We start from the raw sequence: 22,255 nt of genomic DNA, 5'->3' as shown, positions 1-22,255 counted from the left end.
TTCTTGGGACCAAGTAAGGTTTAGTCAATAATCCAATGTACAGTTCCCCGCACCCCGCCTACCCAACCTCGTCCAATGTACAGTTTCTTCCCCCTCAAATGTATATACTCTTTTTAGACTATTTTTGTACTCCTAAACAGTACTGTATATTTGTAGATCTGGTATGTCATAAATGTCTAGATGTAACAGTACTGTCTATCATGTATGTTATGATGAATTGAAAATGGGGGACCCTGATTGTGTGTATTGAGCTGTACTACTGTATTCATGTATTGTACCCATTCTGCAATCTGTTAATAAAGTTTTCAATCAATCAATCATACGTCTCATAACTTCCTCTTTTCTGAGCCAATGGGCGCTTTGCGCAACGATAGCAAGTAGTTTCCCCATCATGCATTTGCGTCGAGCAGTCGCTGGAGAGGTACTGTGGCGCCTCGCTCTGAAGACTCTGTGCGTGGCTCGCTCCCGTGAGATTTCCACGGCTCACCTAGTCAGATTACCAGAGCAAGTCGGACAACATTCTAACCGCCATGCAACGCGATTGGCAAGCCTGTAGTAAAAACTGCACAGATCTGCATCCGCCTCGCCAATCTCGAACACTCCATCACCTACTATCACAACTAGTCGCGCTGCTTCTGTCCACGTCTGTCAGAGGCGGGGCTCAGGTAGCTCTACACAGCCCCCGCCCCCCTCTCTCACACACACACAGAACCTCAAGTGAAGATAATGTGTTGTTACTCAAGGGAGGCTGTTTTTCACAAAAGCATAATTCTAGCCAGAGTTTGGAAGAATAAATGGGACTTGGTTTCAAAGTCGCATTCCACAGCTCTGGTGTGGGAACATTTTGAGTTTAGCCCATACAGACGTTTTTATCTAAGTGCTGAAAAGCCGTCAGGAGAGGCAGTGTTTTTGGTCACGCATCAGACTCGGGATGACACAGTAGTAATGACTCTCCCTCCATCCTCTGCATTAGTGGCTGACAGTCTCTCTCTCTCTCTCTCTCTCCCTCATCATCATCTCCCTTATTGTGCCTCTTTTACCCCAAATTGTGCTTCTTAAAAAGGAATGTGCTGCACAGAGCTTCATTTTGCCATTTTCTTGAATGGTTGAGTAGGCAATAGTCTTCAAAATGAATGTGTTGTTTCAGCTCTGAGCACCGTTTCGACAGAGGATAACTTTTCTTTTTAGACTATGCAAAGTTACCAGTTGCCTATTCCAGTCAGGGAACATTCTTACAGGTTGTAGTTAGACATGCCTGCCTGGCCTGCTCAACGAATAGAAACGAAAGATAAGCAATACCAGCGCAATATGTCAAAATATAATTAAAATAGATTACATAAATGAATCTTTGTTTTAATGAGCCATTGGATTTCACCTGCACTCATGTGTTCCACTAAGTGAAATATGAACTGCACTTCCCAAAAAGGAAAAGTTGCATATGGGACCAATTAGCAACTTTGGTTGTCATTTCAAAATAAAGTGAGATTCTCACGTTATACTCATCATTATATCAGTGTCAATTAAAATGACAATATCGATTATCGCAATTATTTCTGAGCTATCATTACAATATTACCAGCCTATCAAAGGTTATCCAACAAAGTATGTTGGAATTAAAAATAATTTGGGTTAATCTGGTGCAGGCCACGTGAGCGGATCGGCGCGGCCGAGAAATCCGCTCTTTAAAGCTTGGTCCGCTCCGCTAATCGCTCATGTTGACCCCGCCCCCAAGTCGCTCTCCGCTCGCTCCCCGCTCACCTTGAATCGAGCGCTCCCCGCGCCAGATCGCTCGGCAGTTTTTTTTTTTTTTTTTGGGAGCATGGTGTAAATTAGCTCAAACTACAACAGTCTACACCCCCTGGGCGCCTTAACAATTGTTTGTATTGAGCCGCATTGTAATTGTACCCATTCTGCAATGTTAAATAACGTTGTTTATCCATTCACTAGCTCTATTAAGCGATGATAGGCTAGCCGAGCCACAATGCTATGGTCGCTGCCATTAACGTTAGCATGGCGTCGATACTTTTTCTAACAGGAGTGAGTGAAGGAGGAGGAGTGAAGCCTGAACAGGATATCACAGGTTCACCCTTCTCATTGGTTGAAAATGGCCTTCATGTTTGTACATCGCCATCTGTTGCTTTGGCATTGTACTGCATGTATATTACATCAACAGTGTTAAACCACTGTGAGCGACCTGGAGTGGATTGGAGCGGAGGAGAACTCTCGCTCCGGACGTCGCGCCGACTCATTTTAAAACCCACTCCTCGCTCACGTCAAAACCGGCCGCTCCGCGCCCCTCACGCTCCGATCCGCTCACATGCACTGATCTGGTGCTATTTTTACATTCTTGTGTTCCATTTCCCTTAATGATAAAGCTGTGTGACCTCTTGGACTCTATGTCAAGCAACTCAAACTGTCATATCTCTGCATTGGTAGGTAATAATCCGCATGAAACAAATTGTTCAGAGTTGCTGAGAAACACACTACAGCGTAATGCAATTTAGAATTGTTTATCCAAAGCTCATTAAAGTGTCATGACTGCATATATAATTTCTTAGTATGCGAGAACTGGGTGGGAATTATAACACTAATGCTGGCAGTGTTTGCGCCATGCTCTCTTGATTGATCTACACAAAAGACTACACATTAGGTAGGCCTTGGCTTATATTTGCACAAGGACAGATGGCCTTAAACATATTGCAAGCAAGCACTTGCCGGTTGTGCTGCATTACAATAGGTAGCTACTGTTCAGGTTAAATACCATTCCTTGGAGCAGGTTGGCACATACTAGTATACATGGGGTTTAGGTGCCCTTGCTGAAGGGCACTTTGTAGGGTGTTTACTCACTGCTCACAGAACCTGAGGAAAAGCTGAGCATGACTAGGCGACGCTACTTCATGAGCATTAAAGAGGAACTTAAAAAATGTCTTTTTGCTGATATTTTCACACCGTCTCACTCCAATCTCTGATGTCAGAGTACCTCTTTTCTTGTCACACCGTCTCACCCCAATCTCTGATGTCAAGAGTACCTATTTTCTTTTTTACCCCCAATACAGACTTTGATAATAGTATCACCAAAGAAGCACTCGGACATCACCGATTGGGGTGAGACAAGAGTGTGCAGCAACTGCAAGGTGAAGATATAAACCACAGGGGCAGCAAAAATTAACATGCGTTTAGTGACATTTAGCTGACGCTTTTATCCAGAGCGACTTACAAGTTCTGTACAGCAAGTCAGCAGGAAGGGTACAACTCTTTCAGCCGAGTAACAATGCACAATGTTTTTTTTGTGATCAAATCTTTTTTGCAGAGTAACAATGTTGTAAACCCACTAGCCAAGTAGTCAGTCTGAACATGACATGGTCAGCATGATGCGTTTATGCAGTTTTTTTTACTGGTAGAATTCTACCATGTTTCACAGCTGTTGATTTCTGCACAAAGACCCCCAGATGAAAAAGGTTCTTAATAAAAACAGCGCATGTGGAATAAAATCCCACAGAACATAGGAGTTAATTTCATTCAACGCCTTCAAGTATAATCTTAGGAATTGGTTGATAAATAATCCAAGATGTGAACACTGATGTGTATACTATGTGGGGACGAACTGTGTATATTGCAAGGGTTGAATGATGTATGTTATTGCTAATGTGTTTTAAACTTGTATTGTACTAGCCCATTATTTCTGGCAGGGGGACTACCAATGTAAAATAGTCTTTTGGCTACAATTGGGTACATTTACATTCCATTTTATAAAATATTCCTTAATGTACGTTGTCCCTCTCTAACAAATAAATAAAAACTAAACTGATCTGTGAAAATCTTCCCTTTGAGTCTCAAGTTGCCTGTGTGCCATTAGTTAAGTGTTCCTTTATTAATCCCCTTGGGGAGGTTCAGGCGTCAGCAGCATGGGGAGGGGGATGTACAGGCAGAGGAGGTAATAATAGTATATGACCATAGAATTAATAGTAGTGGAATGGCAGGATTCAATTATTAGAAGAAGCTACTAAAATGAGGGCACAGCGGAACCACTTACATCTCAAGACGTCCAGGATGAGGTCCATGTCGGTGGTGAGGACTTTGATGCCCTCCATGCTGGCGATGGTCCAGATGGGGACAAACTGGTCACTGTCCATCTGGGACATCAAGTACAGGTCCTTAGACAGGTTCTCCCTGAGGGACACAAGATGCATATTACCATCTCCTACTGGGAGTCTGGGACTCAACATGACTAAGGGGGCTTTCTCACTGCCATTCAGGGTCGAACCAGCTCCGCTCCGTCCTTGGGTGCGAACTTCCCCCCTCCCTCTCCCCCCTCTAGTTTGTGTACACACTGCAGTCTTGGTGCGCTCCCGGTTTTGTTTACGGTTTGCGTTTTGAGCGTGTAAGCTTGCTGTAGGCGATGATGTCACGCTCAAAAGTCAACACAGGAAGAGTTTTAACACAGCGGTGGAAACTGGATGCTGATATAAAGAAACAAATAACCAATAAATATGAAGTTATATTTTAACCTCTGTTGTCAAGCCTCGTCAATATAACCCACCTCATTTTCTCACGAATGGAACTGGAGTCCGCTTTGAGCGTTTTCCAGGGTTAACGCTAAGCTAACGCTAGTTAGCTCCTTGAATGAGATCACTAACGCTAGTTAGCTTAGCCTATTTATTACTAGTTATAAGCTAACATTAGCCAATTGCTCGCATCAATTATATTGCATGTCATTGATCTACCGGTCGATCCCGGCCGACTGGTTGGGCACCACTGGTCTATAGAAATAAATGCATTCGAACAAAAAACCAATGTATCGTAGACATAGCAATGGCAAAAAAAAGTTGCGAGGCCTAATGCGAGCCAGGGAAGTCTTTAGCCCCTTCCGTGACTGCGATGTGCAAGCCAGGGGCTTTATATCGGATATATTTTATATCGGATATATTTCAGACCCACCCCGAGCTTTTAAGCAGTGTTTGGTGGTCCAAATTAGCCTGGCTAGTGGCTACTATGGAGCTGCGAGTGACTGCGTATTCAAAAGCCCCTGGCTTGCACATCGCAGTCACGGAAGGGGCTAGGAAGTCTTGTGCTTTGTAACGTGGCTTCATGTTTTCATCCACTGAGCCGTGAGGCTCAACATGCTTGTTTGGTTGAGGTCTGAACTCGCCAAATTGCCCATAAATATAGTTTTTGTGGGTATTGTCCAGTTGTTGCTGTATGTTTTTATCTGCCCAAAATTCAAGCAAGCATGAAAGCATTACAGTAATGACGTTGTGTGTCCGCTAGTTGATACAGCAAGCCTCTCCCGTGTTTTGGTACAAGCTCGTACACCACGCCCCCCGCTCCCCCTGGCGCGCACCCAGAACCACCTATTTCAGCGGTCCAGGTTTGGAGCGAAGCAGCGTCCCCGGGGACGGGGAGCGTTCTCAGTTAGTAGGACTGACACACCCTTTTCTGGTGCGATCGGGCTGTGATTCGACCCCGAATGGTTAGTGAGAAAGCCACCTAAACCACTAGGGAGGACCTAACATTACTAAACCACTAGGGAGGACCTAACATTACTAAACGACTAGGGAGGACCTAACATTACTAAACGACTAGGGAGGACTTAACATTACTAAACGACTAGGGAGGCCCGGAAGAGGCGACTCGGCTCTTTACCTCGAGAAGTAAAATTCCAGCTCTTTCTTCAGGGACTCGCGCAGGTTCTCAGAGGAGACTGGCTGTTCCTCGGTTTTGGACTCTATTGGGAACACCACCCACCCAAAAAGAAAAGGTCAACAATGTTATGACGTCGGTCTGGAAAAAGGGCAGAGTAATGGCCTTGAGGCTACGTGCAAAATGACTGACCTGCGGGACCTGCAGGGCCTGTGGAGGACTCTGCAGAGGGAGTGAAGCCCAGCTCTGGGGGGTCCATGCCGTTCACTGCTATCTCAGCTGCCGCCGTGGAGCTGCTGCTGTCCTCCAGGCCGGGGAACCCCACCGTGTATGGCTTGCACCCGGTGGGCGACGGCTCAGAATAACCTGAGCGAAAAGAACGACACGAGTGCCGTTCAGAAGGATTCACAGAGAGGACCAGGAGAGGCCATCACTTCTACCAGGGGAGGGGGCAAAGCTAGCAATCAAGTACATTTATCACCGTTTTAAGACCTAAATGATTGTCCAATTAAACTGTTTAAAGCCCACTAAGGAGCTACAGCTGAGGGGTAGGTTTCTCAGTACTGAACAGTGAGGTTGTGCAATGCACCCTTATAAATGATGGGAAACATTTCAATGAGGTCTGATTTGAAAAATAGAGAACATATCCTTTAACTCCTTGACTGCCACGCTGTTTTCCCCATCTTTACTCCCTGGCGCCAGCGTTTCAGACCATTTGAACGATGTTTGTAGACCTATCGTATACATTCTATATTATAGCTATGGAGACATACTATGGCTAATTTTAAATGCTTATATTTATACTCCCAACAGGGAACAAACCGTTTATTTCTACATACCGTAATTCCTCTAATAGTAACCAGGTCTCAAATACAAGCCGGGTCTCTATTAATGGCCGGGTGCGCTCTTGAGCTAAGCAATTATAAGCCGGCCTCCTAATACAAGCCGGGTTACTAATATACTGAGCTGCATACTGAGCTAGTTACTTGATTTCACTTTGAAAACGTTGAAATGACCAGTGACCACCTGTAATTGCACTGTTTACTATTTCATACAGTACTTGGTTTCAATAAATGAACCCAGTACATTTTACTGGGTTCAAACTGACACAAAATGTTGATTTATTCATTATGATCCGTTTTGATTTTTTTTTTAAATATAGGCCTCCCTCTTATACAGGCCTCCTCCTAATACAAGCCTGGTACCCGCTACAGTTGAAACAAATACAAGCCGGGGTTACTATTAGAGGAATTACGGTACATCTGTTACTGCGAAGTTTATATGAATTATTATTTGAACATGTTATATGCAGGGCTGTACGCTAAGCTTTTTCACTAGGGGCACACTTGCCCCTAAATGAGAAATTTAGGGGCACACAATATTTTTTAGGGGCACATTTTTAAATAACAATTTTACCATTATAGTGCAAAAAAATATGTTCCTCCTGCCTCATTACTGTGGTCCTTTTATTTAACATTTAAGTGCGTTTGTTTTCAGGTTTGTATCTTTTACAATGAACCAACTGAGAAAGTGTGTAAATCACTAATAGAACAAAAACAACAAACGGTGTGTGTGCGCGCGCGCGCTTGTAGTGCTCCTTGAATGAGATCACCACAACACACACACCATTGCATTAATCAGGAGGACAAGAAACTCTGCATACCTTTGTTTCACAATGAAAAGTGCTTTATAAATAAAATGAATTATTATTATTGTAAATAACCCCATGAAAGGTTTATTATTTTTATGGGTAATTACCCGCTTCATATTTGTGATGTTACTGGTTTCAGGGTGTGCCTAAAGTGATCAATGTGTTGGGCCGTTTATAGAGATCTATGCCAATTAATGTTTATGTATATCCGAGGCCTACTTACGGTATGTGTATATGTGACCTTTATTTTGAAAACCGTGTTGCGACGCAACCTTGTTTAAGTTTGCGCTTTTGACAGTGAAATGTTCAGTTCAACTTAGCTCGAAGGAAAGACTCTAATCAAAAATGTTTAATGGACCTGTATGAGGCCATAGCTCTTACGGTGGGACTTTATAGAAGAGGAATGTAATACTTGCAAAACGAAATAAACAGTGATTTTACCAGCAGTAAGTTGCAAGCCACTTTCATACGGGGAACCGTGACAATTATTAGTATTATCTTATTTGCATATCGTCTCATTATTAGATAGGTTGATACTTCATTGATCGCCGGAGGGAAATTTAAGTAGCCAGTATTTAAGTATTGAAAAACGTCCTAATAGTGGGCTACTCACCTAATACATGGCTGAACGTTAGAAGTGTACGTGTCCCCGTCAATCATCACTGCCAGATCAGACTTAATTTAATCGGCTATGGTCTCTTATTTCTCCACATCGGACATGGTTGTCATAAGATGGACTGATATCCGCTCCGTTCTTCTTGCAGAGCAAAATTAGCGGCTTAAACTTATTGAAAGGAAGTTCTTCTTTGGCGATGCAACATTCAGTTTCGATTCGATTGTTCGCTAGGAATTATGGGATTTGGTGTTGGATGTATGGACTCTACAGGGACATGGTATTTAATCGCACAATAGACTACAACTACCAAGTTGCGTGGCCCAGATTCACTTCACACGCAAATATTTTTTTTCACACAGGCTATCGCAGTAAGTTCATTCATTGCAGACAAGATTTTTTTCATAGCACCGCAACATTATGTTGCACTGTACAGCCCTGGTTGTAGGCTGTTTTACTATTTTTTTTATCCAATTTGTATGGATTAATTTAGGAGTGAAATGCGAATGAAGGATTGAAATCACTACTCGCAAGGTTGCCCCCAAATATTATTTTCCACTCGCACGGGCCAAATTAAGGGGCAATTTGCGATAACCTCGTCGCAGTGTACAGCCCTGGTTATATGTGGCTCTTATTCCAGTCACATGGCTTTCGGACATGTTATATGTTATATGGGAATTAATAAGATTTTATCGATCCGATTCCATTATCGATTCTGCTTATCGATCAGATTCTTTTTTTTAAAACTTTGACCAGTCAGCTGGTTCTTTTAGCGTTTATCGCTTTTTTCATCGCATTCATACTTGGTCAAGTTCGACCGACAGAAGCAGGCTGAAAGGGTTCAGATGGGGGGGAAGACACTCTGGGAAAGGCACGGCTGCCGTCCGGGATTCGAACGCGCACAGCCCCAGATCCGTGACGAGCACGGTTGTCCACGGCGCTGAAATAGCACTCGCGGTACGTGGTGAGCTACTGGAGCTCCCCCTCGATCAGATTCTTTATCGATTCCCTTATCGCTTCCCGATACATTTATAATTTAAATAAATTGGAAATGCAACAGAACTAAGCTGGTTAGAATAACATGCAACTTGACATTTCTGATTGTCATTAATCATTTATTGTCGAGCCCCCATGTCAGAAAAATACCTGTAAAAAATAAATTTACACTTAAATAAAATAATGTATTTGAGAACTAATTTAATCTATTGAACTGTAGTTGCATTCAACAGGTCGTTATTGCAAAAGAGAATTGGTTAGCAATAGGGATGGGTATCGTTAGGATTTTATCGATACTACTACTCCTATCGATACTGCTTAACGGTTCGGTACTTTATCGATACTCTTATCGGTTCTTTTTGATAATTTTTTTATGATTTTTATATTTGCAGTTGAGAGCATTGGTCATCTCCCTACAGTAAAGATTAGAAATGATTGAATTATTGTAAATTTGTGTGGAGTGGTGGGAATAGCTGCTTCAATAATAACTTATAACAACAACAGACAAGTTAGACAACTATGTATACAAAAAAAACGATATACACTGAATGATTAGTTGTTACCTAAAGTCCTTGGACTCCACTGTAGAGAACGGGTGCAGGCCTTTGACAACAAACTTTGTCACAGCCCTGTGACACTCGTTCACCCTATCCTCTGTCATCTTTCCTCTAGCTGCTAGGGAGAAAGGACTTTGGGTGGTGGAGGGAGGATGTGTGGTGGGCTCACTGGGACACATTGGTGGCTGACCTCAGCTTGACGATCTATAAAAAGTTTTTAGATTGTAGTATTTGTAGCTAAACAATTATTTTGTTTATTAGCCTATTTGTAATAATTCGTTATTAGCCTAGGAAACTCCGTATCTTGGCTTACCGGCTGCAGTGGACGTGGATGCAGATGGACCACTGCGCGCAAGGCAGTCGAATACGGCGCATTTCTGCAAACTAATAGTGTTTTGCCAACAAATGTTTTGATAGATTGCTCGTATTGCCACCCTTACTGGCAAATGTTTTGTTGCACTTGTGAACGCTTCGCTCTATCCGCCATCACGACTCAGTCCATGCAGAGCTGTCTGTGTCTGTGTGCAGCGCGCGTCAGCACGGAGACAGCGCTGAGATGCTTCCAGCTGCAGCACATCAGGTGTGCGGGGCTTGTATGTGCGGGGCTTGTAAGCGCTGCGGTCTGACGTGCTGCAGCTGCATACTATTGACAGCGCTTTCATTAAGGAGTACCCGTATGTATGTGTAGCGCGACTCGCGAGGAGTGTGTGTAATAATGACTCGCTGCGACTCGCTTCTCGTGCAGAGACAGAGAGAGGAGAGATCGTTCGCAACTTTTAAATAATAATAATAATAATAATAATTTCTCTAGAGTATCGATAGCAGTACCGAGGACGTCGGAGCTTATAAATACTCCGGTATTTTCTAATATAGTACCGGTTCCCGTTTAAAACCGGGGTCCGGGGGGCATCCCTAGTTAGCAATAACCTACCTGTATAAATAAAGATTAAAAGTAAAAACATAACTGACACATAAGTAACATCTAGGAAAGAAATTCACCTACCGAAATTCCGAGGCTTCTACCTCCTCTGATGTCTCGCATGTACACACACACGGCTCCCTCCCCCCGAGCCCCCACCGTGCCAGCTCAGTGTTCTCGCTCTGTCTCTCTGCAATGAGCATGGCTATTTAGCTAGCTAGCGGCTAACGTTACTTTACCATCAGGGGAGGAAACAAATTTTTTGGCTTACCAGCCAACTGGCGAGTGGAGTAGATGATTATTTTTTACCAGCCAAAAATAAATCGCTAATTGTGATAATTACTTCTTTGTATGTCTTTGTCTAAATTGATTTTCAATCATAGTAATAATCACACCGTGTCTCTACTCTTTCAAATATTTATTAGCATAAAACATTAATAACAGTGTCTCTACTCTTCACAATATTAGCATAAAACATATCAACATGAAAGAGGGAACTATTCTGGACTGGGTTGGGCTGAACTGGGCAGTGAAAGATGCTGGGCTGGACTGGGTTGGGCAGGGAAAGTTGGGCTGGTCTAGGTTGGACTGGATTGGGCAGTGAAAGATGCTGGGCTGGACTGGGTTAGGCTGGGTTGGGCTGGGCTGTGCTGGATTGCACTGGACTGGGTAGGGCTGGACAAGAGATGCTGGAATGGACTGGACTAAATACTGGATTGAGCGGGGCATGGTGAATGTTCATTTTCCCCCTTCCTCTCCCAAACTGTCCCTACAATTGTTTTATGTTGCATCATGATCATGAATACATTTATTATGTATTGTATTTTTTATGTTTAAATATCAACATTATCTGTCCAGCCTCAGTAAATACTATCAATATAATACTCCTGACTTCATCTGGTGTTTTCAAACACACACAGAATGCCCCTCCCCCAGAAAGGTAGACTGCCCCCCCACCCCCCCTCCGTCTCCTGTTCTCTCTCAGGGTTAGCTGCTTAGCTTAGTTAGCGTAAGCAGCTAACGTAACGTTAATTCAGATATTTAACGCGACGTGGGCATAAAGGAATGGCGATGATGCAAAGCATGTTAGATGCATTTGACCCGTTGCGGGAAAAAACTGCAGACTTATATCGGGTCGCAAAATAGGCGCTTTGTAGCCCTGCTGTGCTGTACAGAGCTACACAGCGTTTCACACTACTATTCGTATCGGGCGGATACGACTCGCCGGATTTTCAAAATAAGAGTATCGCAATATGAACCGATAATTTTTTGTTTTGTTTTCTTTACTCACCAGTGTGGCGAGTGGTCTTCATGAATCACTCGCTAAACATAGAAAATACTCTCATTTGGCGAGTAAAATGGCCTACTTTCCTCCCCCGTTTACCATGTAAATGAATGACTAGGATGCAAAGCACTTTCAGTTTTCACTGCACACACAAAACGGTCGCAATATCGAGCCCTTTAGGTTTTCCTAGTCAAGGAATCAAATAAAAACATCGATAAGAGGAATCGATAGTCACGGAGGCATGCGATTCCAGGAATCAGACAATTAGGAACCGGTTCCCAATTGATTCCGATTCTCGATTCCCATCCCTAGTTATATGTGGCTCTTAGGGATGTACTACATTCTCTGATAGATTTTTATTTAGTCCAAATATTACAATTAACCATGCCAGAGCGGTCAGGTGGCGTAGCGGAGATTGCGTTCGTCACCAACGCCGGAGACGCTGGATTCGCCTGTTCGAATCCAGCTCCCGGCGTGTCACCAGCTTGGCTGGCCGTTCACACTAATACAATTGGCAGTATTAGAGGGTGGGAAAGCTGGCGGGGTGGGTCCGGGTCGTTGTAAACAGCGACTCCTACAGTTCGGTCGGGGCGCCTGCTCAGTGCGGATAGGGTCTAAGGGGGGTAGTGTGATCCTTCCACACGTTACACCCTCTCAGTGAGAGTCCGCGCTGCCAGGTGAAAAGAAGCGGTTGATTGGCTAGACGTGTGTCGGAGGAAGCACGCGATAGCCTCCACTCTCCCAGACAGACTGTGGGGGGTAAGTGCGCAGTGACCAGGAAGGGGATTGGGAATTGGCATAACGACTAACATTGGGATGGGAGAAAATCGGAGGAAAAAGGAGGGGGAAAAATATCAATAAAAAAAACAATTAACCATGCCATGTCTCATTCAGGTTTGTTTGTGCATCGTTAATTTTTTTACAACGGCATTATTTTCAGCCAAAACACCTATTCATAATATTATTAATAAATAATTGAAGGGGGCGGCTAGGTGGTGTAGTGGGCAAGGCGCTCGCCATCAACGCTGGAGACGCTGGGTTGGAATCCAGCTCTCGGCGTTGCTATCAGCTTGGCTGGTCGTTCACACTAACACAATTGGCAGTGTTAGGGGTGGGAAAGCTGATGGGTGGGTCCTGGGCGTTGTGGACAGTGACCCCTACAGTTCGGTCAGGGCGCCTGCACAGCAAGGGTAGGATCTGGAGGGAGGTAGTGTGATCCTTCCACACGTTACACCCTCTCAGTGAGAGTCCGCGCTGCCAGGTGAAAAGAAGCGGTTGATTGGCTAGACGTGTGTCGGAGGAAGCACGCGATAGCCTCCACTCTCCCAGACAGACTGTGGGGGGTAAGTGCGCAGTGACCAGGAAGGGGATTGGGAATTGGCATAACGACTAACATTGGGATGGGAGAAAATCGGAGGAAAAAGGAGGGGGAAAAATATCAATAAAAAAAAACAATTAACCATGCCATGTCCATTCAGGTTTGTTTGTGCATCGTTAAATTTTTTACAACGGCATTATTTTCAGCCAAAACACCTATTCATAATATTATTAATAAATAATTGAAGGGGGCGGCTAGGTGGTGTAGTGGGCAAGGCGCTCGCCATCAACGCTGGAGACGCTGGGTTGGAATCCAGCTCTCGGCGTTGCTATCAGCTTGGCTGGTCGTTCACACTAACACAATTGGCAGTGTTAGGGGTGGGAAAGCTGATGGGTGGGTCCTGGGCGTTGTGGACAGTGACCCCTACAGTTCGGTCAGGGCGCCTGCACAGCAAGGGTAGGATCTGGAGGGAGGTAGTGTGACCTTCCACTCAGAATCTGCGCTGCCAGGCTGGCTGCACATGCGTCGGAGGAAAGCATGTGACAGTCTCCGGCCTCCCGGACCAACAGTAGGGGGGAGTGCGCAACAACCAGGAAGGGGGTTGGGAATTGGCATAACGACTAACAGTGGGATGGGAGAGAAATCTGAAAAAAGGAGGGGGGGGGGGGGGGGGGGAGATAATAATAATAAAAAATGAAATGAAATGAAATGTTTTTAGTATAAGGTCTGTTAAATTTTTTAACTCTTCAAAAAGTTGGGGTGCCTTGGAGAAGGAGGAAAGATTCAGGGGTGCCTTGGTTCAAAAAAGGTTTGGGAACCTCTGGACTAGAGAACTCACCCTCTGTGACGCCCGACGGGGCCCACTGGGAGCCGTCCGCAGCAGCCTCACTGGGAGCCACCGGGATCTCCTGCCAGACCTTGGCATTAGGGTTCAGACCGGCGCCCTTAGAGGTGACCTTCAAAAACACACAGAAAGGTTTAGTATAGTTTTAATTAATTTGTTATTAAAAACATAGCACACAGACGAGGCACACCTCAGCTTTTGGTAGAAGCAAACGTTATAAGAGCAAATATGCTTCGGTAGTAGCAAAAATGGTCACAGCAAATACAGAGACCGATAATATTCGAATGCAATGGCACCCCGTCAGTTCTCTCCGTAAGGAAACCTTTGTTTATAATAATAATAAAAATATATATTATATATATGACATGTTATATATTTGACTTATTTTGTAACAAGCCGGTTACTGTAACGTCTTCCAGTCTCTCTGCACAAGCAGGCCTCCACCGAGTTTGTTTTTTGATTGTCGGCACTCTGCACCAAAGTGCCGCCGTTCCGGTATTACAAATGACAAATGTGAGTGTGGGAGTAAAGGAGCACCCAGAGGGCACACACTGGACACAGTCTACCATGTAACGACGATGAGCTAGGGCTGGGCGATATGGCCTAAATATCACGATATTTTCTGACCTTTCGGCGATACGATACACATCACAATGTTTTTCTTTTTTTCCCCAAACAATTCATTATGAGGCTTACCAAGACAGTATTTGAGTTTGCAAGCTAACATTAAAGACAAAATAAAATACCCATGCATTTAGCATTTTTATATTATATATTAAGATTTAGATTATTGGATTATATATTGCATATATTTAGCAATGAGATATTATATGATTTAGATATGAAATATGATGAATTGAAAATGGGGGACCCTGATGTAAAGTAAACAAGACTAAAGTCTTTCTCTGGTCTGAATCCCCTTAACAATTGTATGTATTGAGCTGTACTGTACCCATTCTGCAATATGTTAATAAAGTTTTAAATCAATCAATCAATAAATAGCATTTTAATGAAACTACTGTATATTTTGTATGTCTCTAAATGTTTTGATGAATTGAAAATGGAGGACCCTTATGTAAAAAAGCCGAAAGTCTTTTTCTGGTCTTCATCCTCCAGTCCACTGTTGTTGTATTGAGCTGTACTGAGCTGTACTGTATTGTACCCATTCTGCAATCTGTTAATAAAGTTCTCATTCATTCAATCATTCAGCCGGCAACAGAATAATTTTGATTGACAGTCGAGTCTGCCTATTACGTCACACCGCTTGCACCCGCCCTGCTGTTCTTAGCACCAATCGGCAAGTGCTATTCGTTTTTTACTTTCCAGAATGTCCTCCATTGATTTTGACGAGAGCTCAACAAAACAACAACGTTAGCTCCGCGGCCGACGAGTCAGATTACCAGCGCACCGCAGCATGACTAAACGAGGCATAATGATTTTACTGCAACGAATGTTATAATAAAAGCCTTTCCATACATCTGTCTGATTGAAAACTTTATTAACAGACCGCAGAATGGGCACAACTCAGCATGGGCTGAGATATGAACGAGTAATGCTTGCTATCTATGTCGTCCTCGGACGTTGCTATGTTCGGGTAAATACGCTGATGTTATTGAACGTGTAACTATATAACGTTAATGCCACAAAACGAATGCCTTTGTTAATCATAAGTAGTAACTTTGATGCAGTAGTGTGTGTGTGGGGGCGGCGTTGTTCAAAAGTTTGAACGTGTGGACCAGATTGACGCGACACAATCCTCTTGGGCAAAACATCACGATATCCACGATACGTTAAAAAAGTGTATCGTTAATGAACTGTACCCGTCATATCGCCTAGCCCTACGATGAGCCATTGAATACAAGTATGAATAGGCCTACAGGCTTGCTTTACATGTAGTCAATATAATAAATGTCAATGACGGTCACTAGCCTACATGGTCAAATCAGGGACGTAGTTGAGGGAAACGCAATGAAACTCAAGGTTTATCCACCTTTTTATATGTAAAGTAAGGTTAACCCCTAGCCATATTTTCCAAAAATCCGCCTAAAAGTACATACTCAAATAAATTGAAGATTGCGCCACTTCTACAAGATCTATTAGTATCTAGGGACATCTGGAATGTATTCCCAGTGTCAGAAATATTGTGTCCATTATGCTTGACTGAGTAAATTAAAAAGGTTAAAGTGCAAATTTACATTCACATCAGGTGAGCTTGAGCTGTGTAGAAAATAGAAATGGAAGCACTCTTAATTGTATAAATTAATACTTAAATAAAGTATTTGTCATATTTGGTTGCAAATCCTTTTCAATAAATTAACTTTTAAGTAATGAAAATTATTTAATTAGGTAGTGAAATAATTTTGACTTTCATCCGAACAAAGCAGTGACCAATGTCCCTCAATACATTTGAAATGGGATTTTAGGCGTACAGTGGTCAGAATACTCAAAACGCAGTACAGGAGGACATGTAGGTTGACAGAAAATACAAATCATCAACCTTGTGTCACTAGAAGGTGTAATTTAGGTGACCTTTTCCCGTCAGATTCCTCTGTTGACTTCCATCGTAAAAATTGGGAGACAAACAATCCCAGCAGACAATTGCACCCATATGTAATTATTAGGGCTGTCAGTTTATCGTGTTAATTAATTACACAGCAAATTATCGCATTATGAAAATGTACTCAATTTATTTAAAAGAAAATTATATATATTTTTAAATCTCATTCATTCCATAAGAAGGTAGAATACACATTTACAGATTTTTTTTTAATAGTACATTTGCATGTTCTTGGTATCTGATTCTAGGGACATCTATAGATCTCAGGGAATGTATTCCCAGTGTCAGAAATACTGTGTGTCACTAAGCTTGAGTAAATTGTAATGAACCAAATGAGAATATCAATAAAAAAAGATTTTTATCTTTGACTGAATAACACCATGCTAAAATTGACCAGACCTGACAAATCTAAGCAAATGAATAAATGGAAGATGATTAAACAGAAGGTTTTGTAGATACAGTACTGAATTCTGCCATCCGGACACATGCCATTTGAAATATGATTATAAAATATAGAATATCAGGCCTAAAATGGTTATGCGATTAAAATGAGATTAATTAATTACAAATCCTGTAATTAATTAGATTAATTTTTTTAATCGCCTGACAGCACTAGTAATTAATGTACTGCTTATAGTGACAGGAGGTTGATGATTTACATTTTATTTTAATCCTCTGGGACTGGAAGTCAACTCCACATCCCATATTGTGTTTGAGTATTCTATGGCGAGACGAGTCCACTGTGTACACCCAAGATCCTGTATTGAGGGGCACTGGTCTCTCCATTTGTCGACAGGAAAGACAAAACAGCATATATATGTTGTTGTCCTAGCTACTCCTAGGATCACCCAACATGAAATGTTAAAAACCTTCATTTAAATCTGAAAGGTTATTGTTGCATTTATAGTCATTGTTCCTTTTCAAATCCAACATGCTGAAATACAGTAGTAGTAACAACAAAACATGATTCACTGACTGTACTCACTCATTACTAGGGGTGGGAATCACCAGTTTCATCATGATACGATACGATATCGATTCTTTGGACAACGATACGATATTTGCCGATATTACAAAATCTCTCACGATACAATACGATACGATTAGATTCAGGTGCCTGCGATCGATATGAGATGATATCATATGCCCATTTAACACAATCAGTAACATTTAGATCAACTAAAAAAAGGTAATGAAAATATCATTTGACATTTGTATTTTTGAGCTCTTCCAGACATTTAAAGGAAAATCAATCTATTGTTTTTAATACAAATATACCTCCTGTTCACTGTAAAGTGCCACGTTTTTATATATTGAGCTTTAAACTTTAAGCTACATTTTTTGGAACTCAAAACTCACAACCTCCCTCTCCCAAACCGTTCCTACAACAATTTGTTGATGTTGCATGATCATGTATAGGCCTACATTTATTATGTATTATATTGTTTATGTTTAAATAACATTTAAACATCAAACTCCTCTGACCTCATCTGGTCTTTCCAAAGACGCGCGCACACACACACAGAAAGGGAGAATGCTATGCTGTAACATCTACACACACGGAGCTACTGCTGTTGTTCTTGGGCGGATATGAGACTCGCCACAGGATTTTCAAAATAAGAGTATCGATATGAATCGATCTTATTACATCGCATCGATCCGATTCGATTGTTGATAATTACATCGATGTATCGATCTGGATCGATGTATCGTCCCACCCCTACTCATTACAGACCACACCGTATATTATTGCCAAGTAGTGCTACCAGACTGACCTACATGAATAAAGGGTATTTTTCAGGAAATGGCACAAGAAAAATATACACAATCACTTAATGTTGCAGTGGAGTTCTTATTTCACCTACTTCTTTATTTTAGCACTGCATCACAAGGACATTGTGGAAACTATCCATTTTCTAGATTTAAAAAAAAGCTATGCAGTGCAGTTCTCACTTTCACTGACTAAGAGTCCCCAGTCTAGATCACAATATAATTCTGGTTCACCCATTCTGATCTCAAGCTAGGTTTCACTTCCTAAAAAGAATTACAACATCGGCAAAAAGCCAGGTGAACTTATATATAAAAAATTATAGAAACAAAAGTGAAAGCTGATTAAATTAAAACTAGACGTTGACAATTACCAATTAATGCATTTGCATCTCTCAGCAAATGCATACATCATATTTGTAAACGGTGTCACCTTTCAGCCACCATGAAGCCCTTATAACCATGAGGAAATGTAGGTTTAAGTGAGAATTCCCTTCTTTTATCCAAATTTGTATGTATTTGTGTTTTGGGGGGGGGGGGGGGGGGCATGGACTGCTCTTGCATGGGTAATGCATCATGTGTCAACAACTCAACATAGTCAAGTCCAAACCAGCAATATACAACACACATAGGTATAGGTGAATTACAATGAAAACTGCAACTTGTGGGCCGTGGCCCCAATGGAAAACATTGCATGTTGGCTTTATCTTAGCCTCACCTCAAAGAGCAGTATCATTACACGTACAGAGCGGAGTGTCCAAAGCAAAAGGTGCACTAAGAGCGATTGTTCCTTTAACTAAAATGTGGTTCGACCAGGTCAACTATAAAAACGTGCAATTCAGTCAAACCAAACAAAATCTCAAGCTGTCCCGATTTCATCGAACACGCGCTTGGAGAACAGTGGTGAGGAACATGATCGGTTACCTATAGTTACCCCTGAGGCGACGCCAGCACTCACGGCTGTCAGGAGGGGAGCATTGCCAATCTACCCTTCTGACTGCATAGGGTTTTCTGCTGCACTATAATGCCAAAAAAAATGAAAAAAAGTACATACCCCCTCTAGCAACAGCATGCAACATGTCTAGTGAGGCCACAGCATGTGCCCCCATGTCGTCAGGGGAGGGGTCGATATCACGGATGGAAAGGCCATGTCTCGTTGCGTATAATGTGTTTCGACTTATTTATGAGCTGAACTGCCCAATGTCGAGTTATCCAAACACAAATAAACCCCATGACAAACACTGGCATGTAACAGTAGCCGGTCTAGACTATAGCGAGATAGATATAGGCTAGCTCCGGTCTACTACTGTACATAGGAAAAAATCTGGCCACCCTATCAAATAGGCTGAAGATTGGCTCAAGAAATACTGACACGGCAGAGGTCTGAGGCTGAGAATAGAACTCGCACTCCACATCAAGGCCTGCAGCCAGATACAATGAGCTACAAAGTGGATTTAATCTTTTTGTCAGAGAACTAAGGGCAGCAGTGAATACTTTTTTAACCCTCAGATGCATAGCATGGGTCAAAAGTGACCCGAGCTAATTATTCTGTTTCGACATATTAGCATGTTATGGTTTCTTTTCTACAAACATCATAAAACTCATTTTAATGTAATCAAATTTTTTTTCTTCCCACTACTCTTATAAAGCATAGCATGGGTAAAAAAAATTATACTATTCATTTTGTATATGTAGTTTCAATGGAAAATCTTCACGAGTCTGCCCCCTCGGCCAACATTACAGTCTTTCAGAGGCTAGAGTTCTAAAGCTAGAGTGAGAATAGTATGAAACGAATGACTTAAGGAATCCATCCATTGGTACCAACCATGTCATGCCAGCTTGTCGGTAAGAGGGCTACATTTTGCCAAGGGAAAAACTGGCATGGCCATTGCCATTTTCAAAGGGGCCCCATGACCTCTCACCTCCAAGATAACTGAATGAAAATGGATTAATGGGTACCCACAACTCTCCCCTTTACACACATGTAGATTAGTTTGTCGAGAGCAGTATATATTACGCGCCCATTCAAAAAATGGTGTATTTGACTATTTCTGCTGCATACAGTCTTGGAATTGCATAAATTAGGTATGCCTAGAAAGCTGAGACTTATGGATCCAATTAGCCCAATTATATAATAGATAATAGATTAATAGATTAATTAAGCCTAATTAATTAACATGGGTCATTTAATGTGGACCCATGCTACACATTAAGCTTTTGAATATGCTATGCATTTGAGGATTACTGGCAGAGTTACATATTATGTCAGCAGTCAGTTGAGATTGCCACCTGCCCAAAAGATCCACCCTCTTTTGTAAAGTCAACGACCTGACAAGAACAGCTGTTGGAGAGAATAAGCTCAATCACACTTCCTTTTGGCTTTAACCAGATATTTAAAATAGCTTAATTCATTAACATGTGCAAATATGTGGGATAGATAGACCCAGTCCTAAATTATCAACATGAAATTAAAGTGCAAGCTTTGACTGTCAGCAGACACATGGCTACAGTGCATGCTTGTCTCTCTTACAGGCCGTAGCAGCTAAAGCCAAGTCCAGTCAGCTGACTGCTCTGCGTAACACAGCCAGGCCAGGTATTTGCAACGCATGTTAGTTACAGAGCTAAGCTAGTGTGCTGCTCGCTGGGCGCGATTAGCCAATAAATAGGTAACGTTAGCTCAACGCATGAACGTCTATCTCTTACGGTTAAATCGTCGAAGCATCCGTCACCTAAGATGGATTTAGCTAAAACGATCAGCGAATGTAAACGACAAACAGTTCGATTCGTAACTTTAGCTAATGATTACTCAGCAAACTATTAAATTAGCGTCTTAGCTCCTGTCCTGTGACAAGTTAGCTAAGCTAACGTTTGCCATAGATCCATTAAATGGCTGCTGCTCGGCTGGCGGTGGTCAGTCCCAGACGAGCGGTGTCATGTGCAGCGCTGAGGTCTGGAGCTGCACGATATCGCCTGGATATATATGTATCATAGTTATTGCTAACGGTAGTTAACTGTAGTCACCTTGCCTAAACACAATGCCATAAGATTAGAAAACAATTAACGTTACAAACGTTAACTAAAGTCACCGTGCTCATTCCACTACATTTCAATAAGCCGATGGTCAAGCTAAAGCTTAAACTGGATAAAATCCTATAATATCGACCATGACATGACTACCGTATGTTAGCCACCAACACGACGCATGGCATCATGCATTGAGGCCCAGCGATTCCAAGCAATCCGACCCGATGCAATGGGAACCAACAATTGTGGTGTCGGTGGCGGTTGGACTGTATGAGCAGTAAGCAGCTAACTAGCTCGTCTGCTAACGAAGGCCGCGACTCACCATGCCGCCTGACCCTCCCTCAGTCCCAAGCGGAGCCTCGTCCTTCGGTCCTGGATCAGCCTCCTCCTGCAGCAGCGGCGGCTCTCCGCCCTGGTCCGAACTCATCGGCCGCCCCTGACTCGCGTCTCCCCCGTCGTGTTCTCCCGGCCCCCGCTTGCCACCACCGCCCTCTTCTCGAAACACCGGGTCGGTTCAACACTCTGTCCGGTTCCCTCCTGCTCGACTAGTCTGGCCAGGCAGCGACACACTGAAACTAGCTTGCTAGCTAGCTTACACAGCCAGGGCTAGCACGTATGCTACACACTTAGCTAGCTAGCAAGCTAGCCTGTAATCAACGAAACGAGCTAGCTGTAGAAATCAAACTTGGACGTTGAGATGCTGATTGTATAAACGGTGCAAAAACATGACTCTTCTTACATCACCGTTCCTACAAGTGTTTCGTCACAAATATTTCAACACCCATCAAAATTCGTGAGACGCATTCCTAACCGGGCGACCGACGCGGACACTGGGGACACGCACCTCTCCTGAGCAGGCACACAGTCCGCCTGCGTCCCGGCTGGCATTGCGACTTCTACATGACCTGTCGGCTCTATTTCCGTTTCCAGTTAAGTTCATTTTTTTCTAACTATTTGAAAAGTTTTTTCTCTTTTGTTTTCATTTACTTGATCAAAAAGGCATTACGAAACAGTCAGGCAGTAGGCCATATTCACACAAATGTAACTGCGGAGCATCCCCAATAAAAATATATGAACACACAAT

At 42.7% G+C, this 22,255-nt stretch overlaps 1 protein-coding gene across 1 annotated transcript in view; it reads right to left on the bottom strand.

Annotated features, from left to right (window-relative positions):
* The window catches only part of larp4aa (La ribonucleoprotein 4Aa), a 64,581-nt gene extending 42,537 nt beyond the window's left edge, over nucleotides 1-22,044 (bottom strand). Inside the window, exons 1-5 of the mRNA XM_084334018.1 lie at nucleotides 21,494-22,044; nucleotides 13,818-13,935; nucleotides 5,833-6,006; nucleotides 5,644-5,725; nucleotides 4,034-4,170 (exon numbers count right to left, since the gene is read on the bottom strand). Coding sequence (XP_084190144.1) covers nucleotides 4,034-4,170; nucleotides 5,644-5,725; nucleotides 5,833-6,006; nucleotides 13,818-13,935; nucleotides 21,494-21,598 — 616 coding nt within the window. The 5' untranslated portion in view covers nucleotides 21,599-22,044. The remainder of the gene's footprint in view (nucleotides 1-4,033; nucleotides 4,171-5,643; nucleotides 5,726-5,832; nucleotides 6,007-13,817; nucleotides 13,936-21,493) is intronic.
* Nucleotides 22,045-22,255: the final 211 nt, after the last annotated feature.

This window comes from Notolepis coatsorum (genome assembly GCF_963971535.1).
Source record: "Notolepis coatsorum genome assembly, chromosome: 17".
Classification (NCBI taxonomy): Eukaryota; Metazoa; Chordata; class Actinopteri; order Aulopiformes; family Paralepididae; genus Notolepis; species Notolepis coatsorum.
This window is presented reverse-complemented; position numbering and strand designations above follow the sequence as displayed.